Consider the following 15,002-nt stretch of genomic DNA (forward strand, 5'->3'; position numbering starts at 1 on the left):
AGGTGAACGCCTAATCGGGCTTGCGAGAGAACGAACGCCGAGTAGGGAGCCTGTTGCGGGGAAGAATCAGATGAGATAAGCCCCGCCCCGGACGTGATCTAGGCGGCACCAGAGGCGGGCGGTGATTGGCGGAGGGGCGCCTACGTCACGTGGAAGGGGACGGACCGTGGATGTCGTTAGTGATCGGCAGGACAGATCCGGAGGTGGATTTGCATGCAGAGGGGCGTAGTTCCAAGGCCGGAGCGGTGCGAATTCGGTTTTGTGTGCCTTTCCTTATTTACCTAGGGTTGACACTCTACGGACGGAGTTTGAGCCGAAGCGCTGCTACGAGTGCGAGGATAGTGAAGTCACTTACTCTTTGCCTGAGCCGCTCGTTTCGCCGCTCAAGTGTGTTTACACGGGCCGAGCGCACGTGGTCTCGAGCCAGGCTGGAAGGTCACCGGTCAGACCCGTGCACCTGGACCGCATCCACACCCCCTCGATGCCGCTTCGACTCCATTAACTTCTTTTTTCCTGTGTTGTGATTTTTAACCAAACTTTGTTTCGTGATGATGCTCAGCCACAAAGGCTACCCGGACTCGAGCTGCAGCATGGGCTCCATGCAGCCCATGAGTGCCATGAGCAACAGCTACAGCATGAACAGTGCCACGGCCTCATCCATGAGCATGGCCGGCATGAACTATTCACCGCAAAGTTTCGGCACCAACATGATGTCGGCCTCTGCCATGGGCGGCATGGGCCCCGCTGCCGGCATGGGCATGGGCGTCGGTGGCACGGCTGGCACCTGCATGTCTCCAACCATGACAGCCATGACCCCGCTCGGCGGTATGAACTCTCTGAACCAAAGCATGAACGGCATGACCTCTCCGGCCTGCATGGGCACCATGGCCGGACTGGGCAGCATGAACACGCCTCTAGTCGCCGCAGCCGGACGAGACTTCGCGAGCCACGCGGGGGCCGGAGACGGGTCGGCGAGCGCAGCCACAGCAGCCCTCCAGCGGGCCCGGGCCGACAAAACCTACCGCAGAAGCTACTCGCACGCGAAGCCCCCCTACTCCTACATTTCCCTGATCACTATGGCGATCCAGAACAGTCCGAGCAAGATGCTGACACTCAGTGAGATCTACCAATTCATAATGGACCTCTTCCCTTACTACCGACAGAACCAACAACGTTGGCAGAACTCGATCCGCCACAGTCTCAGTTTCAACGACTGCTTCGTGAAGGTTCCGCGAACGCCGGATAAACCGGGAAAGGGCAGCTTCTGGACCCTGCACCCGGACTCGGGCAACATGTTCGAGAACGGCTGTTACTTGCGCCGCCAAAAGAGGTTTAAGTGCGAGAAGAAAGAAGCCGTCCGACAGGCCGCCAAGAACAGCCCGAGGAGCCCGTCCCCGTCCGGCAAAGGGGGCAGCAGCGAGGGCCGGATGTCCCCGCATCCGCACCAGCAACCTCCACACCACCTTCAGCAGCATCACCACGTGCAGAGGGGTACACCAAACAGCAGCCCTCATGGAATGGGTCCACAGGGCTACGGAGGCCATCAGATGACGCCACATCCCAGCAATTCCCACCTCGTCGACGCATGCAAGGCAGAGGACCCTTCCTGCTGTAGTCCACCCATCAACGGACAAGGGGGCATGCACCATGCGGCCCTCGAACACCAGCTCGCCGCCATCCATCCTCGCAATCTCACAGAAGCTGCCGTTCTGCACTCCGGAATGCTTGCCGCGGGACAGTTGAAAACAGACCCTCATTTCAACCCTTCAAATCACCCGTTTTCCATCAACAATATCATCGCCAGCGAGAACAAAGCAGACATGAAACTTTACGACATGGTCCAGTACGGGGCCTATGCCCCTCTGTCCCCCGTAGGCCCCGGAGGACAGCATTCCTTGCCCAATGATGCCTCTTCCTACTATCACTCGTCGTTGTATTCCGTGCACCAGTCGACGACCTCGGGCATGTAGGTAATTAACTGTAATCTTAACTCATTCATTATTTATGTTTTGCATGTGTTTAAAACGAAGAGAATCGTATTCGAAACTGAACTCGAATATCACAATTTCTGACCAAAGTATTATGTATTAAATTAAAAAACATTTTAAGATTGAAAAAAAATTAAATCAGAAACATTTTCTAAATTGTTTAGATTAAATTTAATGCATTTATCTACCTAATGGAAGCCTTTTGAAATAATGCCACAAATCTCATAAATATTCGCTTAAATGTAAAATATTTGATTCATTTATTTCCACGTAATGTAAGATGTTTTACGTTAGTGTGGGTTTAATTGTTTGCCTAGGTAATTTTTTTTTTCTTTCAACAATGTTTACCATTTACCTGAAAATATCGTTTTTTATTTCGATAAATATATTGGATAGAATAAGTATTAGAAAGTTATTTTTAAAACATATGTGAACATATGTAAAAATAAATACATTTTTCAAAAGAATGAATTTTTAATAACATTTTATTAAAATTTGTGTGAATAAGTCATTTGAAAAATACGTATGAAAATATTAGTAAATATGCATTTATACCAAAACAAAAGTTTGTATGGGTGAAGTGAAGGAAACTTTTTAAACAGAAAAGTGCAAAAATTAGTTTAAGAATATTCTTTTTTTTTTTTTTTGTATCTTTTAATTAATTTTAAAGAAACTTTCTATGCATAAAATATGCAAGATTTTTATTATGTGCTGAAACCAAATTCATAGAATTCCAATTTAGTTATGGCATAAAAATATCGCAAATAAAAAAGCTTGTTTTTCTGTAGTTTAGTTTATTATAATGAATAAATTGTCGTTTTTATTATTTTTCTTTTATTTTTCCTTCAGCTTTTTAATTATCAAATCACCTTAAATCAATAACTAACTCGTTAAGGACTAAAATGATCGTATTCATAATTCGTATATTTTAAACCATTTTTTGATCACTATAACGCCTAAGTAATAGTTAAAAATCATTCGTTTTTAAAGTGTGTTAAATAGCCCCCCCCCCATGCAATAAATTACTTTTTATTTGAATAAACACAAAACTTTTTGTCGAATATTTATTTCTTCTAATTCAGTGAACTTGTGCAAAAATGCGACACATCGATCAATTACAGTATATTTTTATATAGCTAGCTTAAAATAAGATCCCTCACTATATCTGAGTTTTAAAAGTGTGGCAATTTCGCCAGCCAAACACATTCATATCATCAGAAACATTTGCATGCTAAGAGTTTTCAGTGAATAAAATACTAGTGATCAAGCTGCACATAACATTTACGAAAAAGTCTAAAATCTAAGTTTCTTCGCTAATTTTGTTTCATCTGCATTATTCCTCGGAATAATATATGTTCCCAAATGAAATTCATAACGACTGAAACTTGTTTTTAATGCAAATCTAGACCTAATCCCATACATGAGACTTTAATTACATAACTCACTTTAAATTCTGTAGATAATTCGCTGTATCAAACGAATTATTCAGTGTTTTTGTAGATCGTTAAACTAAGTTGTTCAACACAGCATTCTACAACACTGTTTTAAACTACAATTTTTCAAAGTGATTAAATAAGCAAAAAATATATTTTTTTAAAGATTCAGTATGGTACAGTACTGAACATTATTTTCAGAAAACAATAACACTAAAAAGCATTAAAGCAATTTATTAACTGTTTGCTGAAAACACGGGAAATAAAATCCTTATCAAACTAATATTTAACGAAATATTAAACTTTTCACTGAAGTCTCGACTCAGGTACTGTGCTTTCTTATTTCAGTTTTTATATGACTTATTTGAACACGAACTCTTTACGTATTATAGTTAGTATTAAGTAGTCCATGACAAATAGCTTTTTATGGCTATTGCTAGCTTTCCAATTTTTTGAAGTCTGTTAGAAACGAGCCATTTTATGCACTTTATACTCGGAAACGTAGCTAAAAAGAAAGAAGTTGTTAATTCATAGCCTTGATTGTTAATTCATATCATTAATCCTTGAATTATTCAATAAAACTTAGGGAAAGTTTACAACTGTGAATTACGCTTCCCATTTCAGGGTATCATAACTGAAAGACATTTTTCAATTTCTCTTATATTCGTTAAATTCACTTATCAAAGTTCTTATAATATAAAGTTGTTGCAGAGCTTATGCAGATACTTTGGCTTATGCTTGCTTTGCTACTAGATATGATTAACTTTTCAAATGAAATTCCATTGACATTTTTTGTGTGTAATAATACCGAGTACTTGTTTGCTAAGCCAATGTGCAAATACTTTTACCTGTAACAAATAGAAAGAGTTCATTACATTTTTAACCAAAAAAAGAAACATTCTCTGAAATTTACTTCTGAGATTTCCGTACTTAATTTAATGGTCATAAGGTTGATTCTGAGCTTAATTTTTTTTTAAAGATTCTTTTTTAAACGTTCTTTTGCAACCAGAACTAAGCAATTTAAATAGTCTCAGACAAGCTAAACTGAACTTTTCTCTGTTTGAGCGTTCAAGGTCTTCAGGCATCCTCTTTTCGTATCTGAATGGTGCACACTAATACCCTATACCAGTGACAGAAAGGTTTACGTAGTTTATCATTCTACGAACATATGTAATATCATAAAAAAGGATAATTAAGCATTTTTTTATCTTGATGGGAGCCTCCATGAACGAAATTCGTACTCCTGAGATTCGGATTTCCAAAACTAACACTTGAAGTGTATTTAAATTAGATTAAAAAAAGAACAATTTCCCAAAACAACACTTTTATGAAAACAATTTGTAAGATTTCTTAAGTTAGTTAGCTATAGTGCAACCCTTTTAATGTATAAATTGTAAAATTTAAATTTATCAGTGAAGCACCGTTTATACGTTTCTCATTCATACGTTTTTACCATTTATACGTTTTGTAAATTGGTCACTGCAGAGTCCAATACATATTAATGTATATGTTTTCTTTAAACATATACATTAATATGTATTACTTTTTTTTATTTCTTCGTTTTTTTCATGCAGTTCTTTCAAAAACGTATGAATGGTGCTTCACTGTATGAACAACATTCAGGGCTTAATTTGCTAAGCAGCTCGTCGCCTATAATTTTTTTTCAATATTCTTGTGAGTTTTCACAGAATGTTTCCACTTAAAAAATTCAGCTAAACGGTCGAAGGCTCTCGTTCCTTTGTTAGGAATTTAGTCTTGGCTTTTGTAATGATCTTTCCAGTGCCGTCGGGAAAGTCTGTTTCATAAAAGGATTTCATCTACCATTACTTTTACCGTTAACTATTAATAATGCAATACTTATTTCTTAAATAACTTTGAAAACGTTTAAGAAATAAATTTAGTATTATACTCTAAAGAAAGTTTAATATTTTGGCTTCACATGTTGGAATGATATAAACATTGATAAAAAGAAGCAAACTTTCATAAATGCAAAATAATTGTTTTTAGATTGATGCGTTCGGTTCTGTATAACTTTTATTTTCAATTTGGTTCATTTATGTGCTGGTTTACATGCACACATAAATGCCCCCTCTTGATTCCTGTAAATGAAGGGTTTGGCAGCAGAAAACAAAGAATCTTGAAAGTAAATGAATTTACTGCTTCCAAAGTATGCAAAAGCTCGCTTCAAGTGTTAACATATTTTGCTGTTACTTGATTAAATTTTCCATTTGGCACAAAGGGAAGGAAAGAATTCTTGTCTTTTTGACACTCTTGTCGTACCGCACTGATTGATAGATCGTAATGTAAACTTGAAAATTAACAATTGGTATTCATTCATTATTTCTTTCTCTCATAAATTTACTATAGTACGCAGTGGCGCAGCGAGGGGGGGGGGTGAACCCCCCCCTCGGAGCCATTGGTTTAACATAAATGCAAATTCTAATACAGTAGTTTATGCATATAAAAGTGCTGTTTTTATCCAAAAAAAGAAAATCCTTCAGAAGGCATTTTTAATCCAAAAAACCGCTTCGGAAAGTATATTTGATCAAAAAACCTTTACATTAGGTATTTTTGAAAAAAAAAAAAAAACAGAAAACCCTCCAAAAGGTACTTTTGATCACCCCTCCCTCCCTTCAGAAGTTATTTCTGGCTGCACTAGTGATAGTACGCAATGTAAACTTCAAAATTAACAATTGGTACTCATTCATTAGTATTGTTATTTTTATTGGTGTTATAATTATTATTTTTTTAAAAAGACATTTTGCAATGCAAATGTTTTGAAGTATGTTATGACGAAAACAAAATAGGTTGTAGTGATAGAAATAACTTCTTTTTCCTTCTTTGTTTAATTCACTGCAGTAGGCTTTTCATCTGATTTTTGAGCATTGATCAAAGTCATAATCATAAAACATTTAAACTCGCTCACACATTTTCAGTTATGATTGCACAGAATAATAGTTTGGTGGCATAAAGATCTGACGCAGCTTCTTTCATTTTCTTGTTGAGTTCTATAAATTAACATAGGAATGGGAAAAAGTTACTCAATAGAGTTACATTCTCACTGAAGTCTCATACTTTCTCATAATAATAGTTTTATAATATATAAATACGTATAGATTTTCAATTTCGCATGGTTATCATTTATAGGGGAATATTCTATACTTTAATGATGCTACACAAAATTTTTACTTACCTGAACACCCAGTGACTAATTTGGGAGACGAGTGGTTACAAGATTAGGAAGATCGATTTTTTTTTTTTAACGAGTAATCACAAATTAATAATGCGAACTGCTGTTGAGATTTTGCTAAGGAATTAGGATTTAGTTCTAAAAATTTCAGTTATGGTAGCATAAGTTTCCAGTAAACCTGTTTTCAATCGTTAGGAGAAGTATGCAATTAGTATTCTTTTTTGCATTAATACTGTAGCTATCTTTCAACGCACTGAATAAAATATACAGAAGACATCAAACGAGTTTTTATACATCAAACCCTTAACTGGTTATATGAGTTTTTTGTAACGTAAATGGTAAGGTGGGGTGTATAACATTATATTTCTTGTTCACTCCATAAAATTTACCGTAATAAAACTAGGAATTTCATTTAATGATTTATTCATTTTTTTTTAAATTTAACACAAGTAAAACAGTACCCTAAGGGCTTTTTATATGCATATAAAGACACATATGCAAACGCTACGAAGCATTTGAATGCAAAAGTGCAATTCTTCTGGGGGTGTAAACTATCAAACCTCAGTGGTTATGAGTTAATTTGAAAATTTAGATCATACACTTCCGCACTCATAAATGGAGCACAAAATATTTTTTTTTTTTTTTTTCAGATTTAGTTTGGGTTTTCTCTCTTAACCATAAACAGAGAGTCAAGTCGCTATCTTTTCTTTTAATATGATAGTCTGATTTCTTTTGTGTTGTACTGTATAAAAAAGTTTCTTAGAGTTTCTTCCCCCCCCCTTTAAAAGTTTACCCGCAGCATCTGTTTGTAAATCGGTTTATAATCGGATAGTCTTTTTTAACTGATAAAGTTAAAATTTGAAATGTTAAATTTTAATGCCATCAGCCTTTGCAATCAAATGCAAGAATAATACAATAAGAATTCAGCATTTCCTTAACCCTGTTCAATCTTTAATGACCCTTTCTTTTGTTTCTCTCGTTCATACGAATGAAAAAAAAAGAAAATGAAACTAAAATACAATTAAAAAAAAGTACTGCAACTTTGAGTACCGAAGCTTAAGCTTGAAATCACCACGTTATAATACACATGAAACTATACTCAAATAAGCATTAAGTTACCATCGTAAGGCAGGGCTGTAGAAGAACTGCTTGCAATATTCCGACTGTCCGGTTATGATATGCAGAAACTGCAGTTTCGTCGTTATTATGGACTTATCTCGAATAGTCAATAACCAAACCAGAGGCAGATGCTCTTTTACTGAAGCTGAGATAACCAACAAACTAGTAGCTAAAATGAACTTAGCGCACCAGCCAGAGTCCACAGTCTCTGGATGTCATACCTAGGCTATCGGTATATTGCACGTATTCAAATGTTTTTTAAAGCTAGCAATTTTATTTCGTTTCGAACTGAATGAAGAAAAAATTGCTAACTATTAGAACTAGCTAATTAAACAATTTTTTTTTTTTAATAAATAGTGTTCAAATATGATCGTTTGCAATGGCCTATTGAAATCTGCAGTAGGTTGCATTGACTTTTAGGAGGTATATGTTTTATAAAATAAACTTCAATTACAATACAAAAAAAAAAAAAACCGAACATATTAAACAAATACTTTTTAATAACTACTTCCTTAAAACAATCTGTAAATAAAACGGCGTAACATACATTGAAAAAAAAATATTATTTTCCAATTTAAATTTTTTAACAGAAATAGAACATGCAGTTTTCTTTCTCGGTTTTGTTGAATTGTGCAGAAAAAAAAGTAACGAAAGAAATTTTCTTAAGTGAAGAAATAGCAATTAAATTATCCGAATCAAATGAAATGTAAACTCTGTATTACGCCCTAATAAAAAAAAACATCTCTACGACAAAAAAATCATTTCAGATTTTTGTATTGAATTGCTTCTGCTCAAAACGTAAACTAAAACTAAGTTTCAAAATAACAAGTCTGATCAGCTTCCCCGAAATCCAATAAAGAAATTAAATCAAACATCTGATGTGACTTTAAAAATAAATCATCATACTCTTGCTTATGGACTTGCCTCCCTTTTGTCATTTATAAGCAATTGTTTGCTCAGCGAAATGCTTTGTTTGAATTGGAAGCTCGAGAGCAATTATTTTTCTCCGAGGAAACCAAATCACAATGTTCGTAATAAGGTATTTTCAAGGAATCATTAATATGGATAACTTTCGTCGAAAGAAAAAAATAATGGGCAGAAAAAAAGTGCAGTGTAATGAACGGGATAAACTGAATGAAGATATGACGCGTGGATTGTCTATTGTTTCTGGTATTTCTTAAAGAAAACTGCTTTACAGTTGAAAATAAATTTCTTTCTGATAATTAGGTGAGTAGAGCGAGAGTAGTTTTGCTGTTTTTCAAACATATAATTGGTTTTGCGAGAATTTTTTTTTTTTTTAGAACTGAATAATTTTTCGTGGACTAATAATAATTTCGCAGTTATCGGTGTAAAAGATTAAAAAATATTTAATCCGAACAAGATTTTGTTTAAGGAGATTAATGTATGAAATACGTAATGAGAAAATTTCTTGTAAACAAATTTATCAACTTCGCGTTACTTAAAATTTATTGTTTTACTTAATTCCTAACAAGCACAAAGGAGAAAAAATATTAAAATTTTCAACTCATCTTTTATTATTTTGTTCTAATAAAATTTTGAGGAATACTTTTTAATGTTTACGGTAATGCTTAGTACGTCATCAACTGAGTTAAGGTTACATTTTTAAAACGTACTTAGGGATCAAAAAACAGAGTCTATATCCGTACATTGTTTGAAATTTTAATAGATTACGCAGAAAAAAAACTGCACAGAAGGAAATTTTAACCAATAATGCTGAAACTTGGTTCAGGTCAAGAAATATAAAAATGTAGTTTTAAAAATGCAAAAATAGAGGATCGAGGTAAGAACTAAGGAGTTATAGTATGGTACTCGTATTTTACATAGTAACATTTGTGGACTGTTATGACCCTACCCCCTCCTCAAAAGAAGGTAAATGCTTGCTGGTTATGCTAGTAAGGTGGGTGCATTATGCAGGTTTGTTGAAGGTGTTGGTTTTCTGTCTCGTTCTTATTGCATGGTGGATGCATACGACCCTTGAAACAAATAAATTTATTCTACCTTCATTTTAAAACCACCTTTTAAATTTATTACTTTTCTTTCCGTGGAACTCATTTTTCTAACTTAGCATTCTATTTACAAATTTGCTTTCTGAAATTTGGATGTGTAGTTTTCCTTTTTCTTATAAATGCGATGTATAAAATAATTTCAATTGCTTTCAAGTTTGTAGCCTCTTACGCAAACAGTGTATATATGATCCTTTATGGTCTTCCACTTGTATTACGCGGTTATAAAAACGTTTCAAATCAAACTAATTAGTATAAACTTCAGTTTTGTATCTTCTGCATATGTTCTGTTTTCTGCTTAAACTACATCATTGAAAACTATATCCCATTTTACCTCACATATATCTCCTTCGTAATTTTTCTATTTCACTTTAAATTTTAATCCGCTGTGAGTTTAGTACTTAAATTATGAAAACTATGTAAATAATAGTTATACATTGTTTAATTGCACAAAAAGAGTAGCTGTCGGACATTCCTATCACGCACACTTTTGAAATCGTAAGCGAAGTATTACTGCAATTTCCTTTTTCCTTTTTTAAGGAAACTTCTGCACATGGAAAATGAGACGAAAGTAAGGAATTATAGCAAACGGCTGTTTCAAAGCTAGAATTGAGCTTCTTCATCACTCGGCTCTAAACTTTTATTACGCTATAGCTTTAAAATAGTTGTTGCTATTATTTCTTGGCAATTATTGATTAACATACGGCCATTTTACTATACGAATGTTGATGTAACTTCTTCTCAAATTTCAACATTTTAATTTTTATTCTATCGTTATTATTATTTCTGAATTTTTCTTGTTACAAAATTTGAAAAATGTGGACTACAACAGAGGTGGAGAGAATTTCACACTGTATATAAATTAAATGCTCAACTTTCAAAGATAAATGTCTCCATTGAATTAAGCAAGCCGCCTCAACAGACGTGAAATATTTATGTTTTCATTACTTAACACACGAGAAACGTGCAAGTATTCATTTTCTATTTTAACGTGATCTATTCCCTAATTTTGAGTTTCCTTTATCACCAATGCCTCAACTCATGCGTCATTTTCTGTCTATATCATCATATAAACGATGGCCATAGATAAAAATGAGCGCGATAATACCATCACAGCAAGATCAACATATAAATGAAATCTCTCTTGTAGAGCAAATACGCGTGGGCGCTTCACTCAAATACGTTAATGTTAAACTGTTTTCTATAAACCCGGTATTACATATCCTCATATTGGACAGTTTTCTCATCCGACCTAAAGAAAAACATAGAGTCAAGTTTCTAGTTTATTGCCACGTAGAACTTCGATTTTATCAGAAGAGAAACTAAGAATCGCCTTTCTTAAATGGTAAATGTTTACCTTTGGGTCGACTGAACAATAAAAAAAAAATCTAAAGCAAACGAGCTGATGTGTGCATCACATGACTTCCTTTTACTCTAATTTAATGTCATTTCCTCATTATTGGCATTTTTAATGTGATTCAATTGTTTACTCTCTAAATATCACCAACAGTGGCCATATTGAAACCAAAAAAAAAAAAAATCGCAAAATTTATCGCCAAGTTGGCGACCAAAAGACTGGCGATGTATCGCCAAGTGTCCGACAAATTATAACACCACTTGAATTTACATCGAAATAAATAATGATTTCCCCCCCAAAAGGGGCAAAAGACCCCCTTAAGAACATCCGAATGCAACCAAAAGAGAAGGTGCACAACTAGGCCTCACTAGGAGTCTACGTACCAAATTTCAACTTTCTACGACATACCGTTTTAGAGTTATGCGAGATACATACACACATACGCACATACATACGTACATACAGACGTCACGAGAAAATTCGTTGTAATTATCTCGGGGGTTGTCAAAATGGATATTTCGAGTGTCTGTAGGTTCCTAGGCACATATCCACGTGTTTTCGGGTCGAAAAAAACAACATTCATTCGGGGGTAAGAAAAATGGAAATTGAGGCCGATTTTTGAGTGAAAATTTTTTCGCGAATACAATACTTCCTGTTTTGTAAAAGGAAGTAAAAAGGAAAAAAAAACGCTATCCATAAAAATTCTATATTCTTCCCCTCGTTTATTTTTTTCCTGAAAACCTGCATTAGGGTTTCGTTTCTTATAGAAATCAATTTCGTTTCATAAAGCGGCTAAATTTTCCGAAAAATTTTCAAATTGCATAAAAATTCATAATAAACTGAAGCACGAGCTAAAATTACATTTAAATTTTGTATATTCATTCATTTTATTTTTAACAGTGTCAAAAAGATCTCTCGAAAGTTTCTAGTTTTTAACCAAAATATTATAGATAAATCTTGTGTTTATACTCTATAGTTAAGCATGTATTTAAATTATTAGAAGTCTACGAATCGGTATTAAGTTCTGTGAAACTTTCAATGCAGAAAACCTCCAAAAAAATCTGCGACGGTTAAAAGAATGCAGATAAATGCACCCATTTTGACTTATTAAGTACCAAATCTATATTTAGACATTCCTATTTCTTTTTTCTTGCTTCCTTTAAATGTCACCAAACCTTCCAAGGTCACCGAAACCAGACTAATTGAAAACTGATTCTAGATCTACACTATACTAACTGCTTTAGATCCACACAACTGATTTTTAGATCTACTACACTTACTCGCGTAAACGAGTGACCAGACCAGTTTTGTTCGAAAAAATACCTCTCCTCAATATGTTTTTGGTGTAACCTAGCTTGGTCTGTTAGCACGATTTGCTCGATTGTGTATATACTCCGTTTGCAACAATGGGCGATCCTTTTTTAGCTTTTTACATATACTGTTGCCATTTTTAACTATAGTTTAAACGTATGCGAATTTTATTGATTTTTTAAGATATTGAATATATACTAGTACCCTTTTTTACTTCCTTTTACAAAAAAGGAAGTGTTGTATTCGCGAAAAAATTTTCACTCAAAAATCGGCCTTAATAGGGAAGTTGCAACCTATTAAAAGTTCATATTTTGGCTATTGGATATTGTTAATTGACCCTCAAAACTAAAAAATTCACCATCGCCGAATTTTAAAACACCATGGTTGATTTTTAATGAATTTTTAAAAATCCACGCGCAAAAGTGCGCGCTTGTGAAACGTCACGAGCCTACGTCACAGGGCGCGAATGGGCAGTCTTCCGCCGAAGATCCCTTGTTTTCGCTAGGAACATTTTGAGCGCGGTGATATTTTTATTTTTTAGAAATTCAATAATCCTTTTGAACACACTATGGAGGCCGGATTCGTTAAAGCACAATCTAAATAATCTTCCTCAAGTAACACCAATGAGATATTCGAATATTTTCGTCTTCGAAGTCGAATGCGTGACTTTCGCTTCTCCCCTATCGTAAGAGGGGATGACGTCACTTCCTATGCCATTTGACGTCACAAGAGCTTGAACTTTAAAAATTAATTTAAAAAAACTACTTATCGTATCGCAAAAAATTTTTCACCCATGATGTTCATACATGTTACTCTATCATATAAAAATAAAATTGAAAAATCGAAAACTTCCCTATTTCCATTTTTCTCACCCCCGAATGAATGTTGAGTTTTTTTTTCGACCCGACCACACGTGGATATATGCCTAGGGGTCATTCCATAGAAATGTCAACCTCAACCTCAGAATTTTTTTTCCACAAAGTTTTAATTTTGACCTATTATTTCATTCAGCATACTTTCTAGTACATAAATCCAGTAACAGTTTGCAAAAATTTCATTCGGTGTTTTTCTTCTGGCTCTAAACGTGCGAGGTTGTAGAAAAGGCTTAGCATGTGCAAAAAACATGCGTCTACGTTTCCTTCTGTAATGCAAAAATTTTTGCAAATTTTTAAAAGTTTAATGTTTATTCTAAATGATTAGATGTTGGATGAATAAAATTGACTGTTCTTTTTTGCATACATTATAAGATAAGTATTTTAATTAGTTTGGTTATTTCACTGAAAATATTTACGTTAGTCACGAAAATGAACTATTTTCTGTTTAAAAACTAAACCAGATGATTGAACCAAACATCACTTTTTATTTTCTTACATCTGTGTCATATCTACTTAAAAAGTGCAAAATATTTATTTTAGTATCATTAGATATAAAATAATTGGTGTGACTAACGTAACATTTGAGCTGTGACTAGCGTAACAGTTTGCATGTGACTAACGTAGCATTTTGAAAATGACTGCTAATACTTAAAATTTATTTAATTTAATGTACGTTTTCATGAACAATTTTGAATATGTAGGCATTCTGCATTGATTAAAAATATAACGGGTGAAAAATACCAGTAATATTACATTGCAGACCTTCTGTTTACTTAGAAAAATACTTTTTTAAAGGTGTTTAAAAAGATACTTCCAATTTAAAGAATTATTGAAAAAAAAAAAAAAGGTGAGTAAAGCAAAATGAGTACTCTGCTGAATGTGCATTCAACACAAGAATCCAAACTTAAGAATTAAGGTAATAGAAATACAGTCTTAACAAAGTAGAACATCTCTATTTTTTAAAAAATACATCTCCACCTATTATTAAAATGAAGTAATGGCTGCTCGTTGGAAAACATTTGAAGATATTACATGATACAGTGACAATAAGCGCTGCTGCCATATATTTCAGAAAATGCAAGAATGATCATTTTGAAATTCAAACATTTGCGGTGATATCTGGAATTAAAATGCATTCTGCAAAAACTTTCGAATATTTTTTTTTCAATATTGCATTTTAATTCAAAAGGATGCACAACACTATTCGTTCGATGAATCAGTAAATCTTAAATAATAATATGCCATTGAAAAGTACTACGGAGTTTATGACGATAACTATCGGCAGAATACTAGAATTCGGTGAAACTATCAACTTGCATAAAGCTAATTTTTTAAAAGAGAGATAGTTAGGATTTTATTAGCCCAAAATGATGTTATTCAGTTTGTAAAAGCAGTTTTTTTAATTTATTTTAATTTATTTATTTATTTATTTTTGCACATTTAAATTGAGTTAATTGATCTGAATCCTTCTATTCAATTTCTTACACTAATATAGAAAAAAAGTAAAGAAAGATCCATAATGCAACACAAAGAAGGTTCCTAAAAAGTGTAAAAGTAATATAAAGAGCAAGAGATTAATTACAAAAAGTTTTTTATATGCATTATTGCTTGTTATTCGATGGTTACGTTAGTCACGTTACGTTAGTCACACACAGTTTTTCGTAAAAGTGCCATTAAGGGCCAAAAAAGATTCATCTGTAATAAA

At 34.1% G+C, this 15,002-nt stretch overlaps 1 protein-coding gene across 4 annotated transcripts in view; it reads left to right on the forward strand.

Moving 5' to 3' along the window:
• Nucleotides 1-212: 212 nt before the first annotated feature.
• Nucleotides 213-15,002, forward strand: part of LOC129219256 (silk gland factor 1-like) — a 76,190-nt gene continuing 61,400 nt past the window's right edge. For 2 of the 4 annotated variants that reach the window (XR_008580386.1, XM_054853584.1), the window contains exon 1: nucleotides 213-1,970. Coding sequence is in view for 2 of the 4 variants with exons in the window: in XM_054853584.1 (XP_054709559.1) it covers nucleotides 549-1,970 (1,422 nt within the window). In the remaining 2 variants the exon portion in view is untranslated. The remainder of the gene's footprint in view (nucleotides 1,971-15,002) is intronic. The other 2 variants (XR_008580387.1, XM_054853583.1) reach the window with 1 other exon arrangement.

The sequence above is a fragment of the Uloborus diversus genome, chromosome 3, assembly GCF_026930045.1.
Source record: "Uloborus diversus isolate 005 chromosome 3, Udiv.v.3.1, whole genome shotgun sequence".
Classification (NCBI taxonomy): domain Eukaryota; kingdom Metazoa; phylum Arthropoda; class Arachnida; order Araneae; family Uloboridae; genus Uloborus; species Uloborus diversus.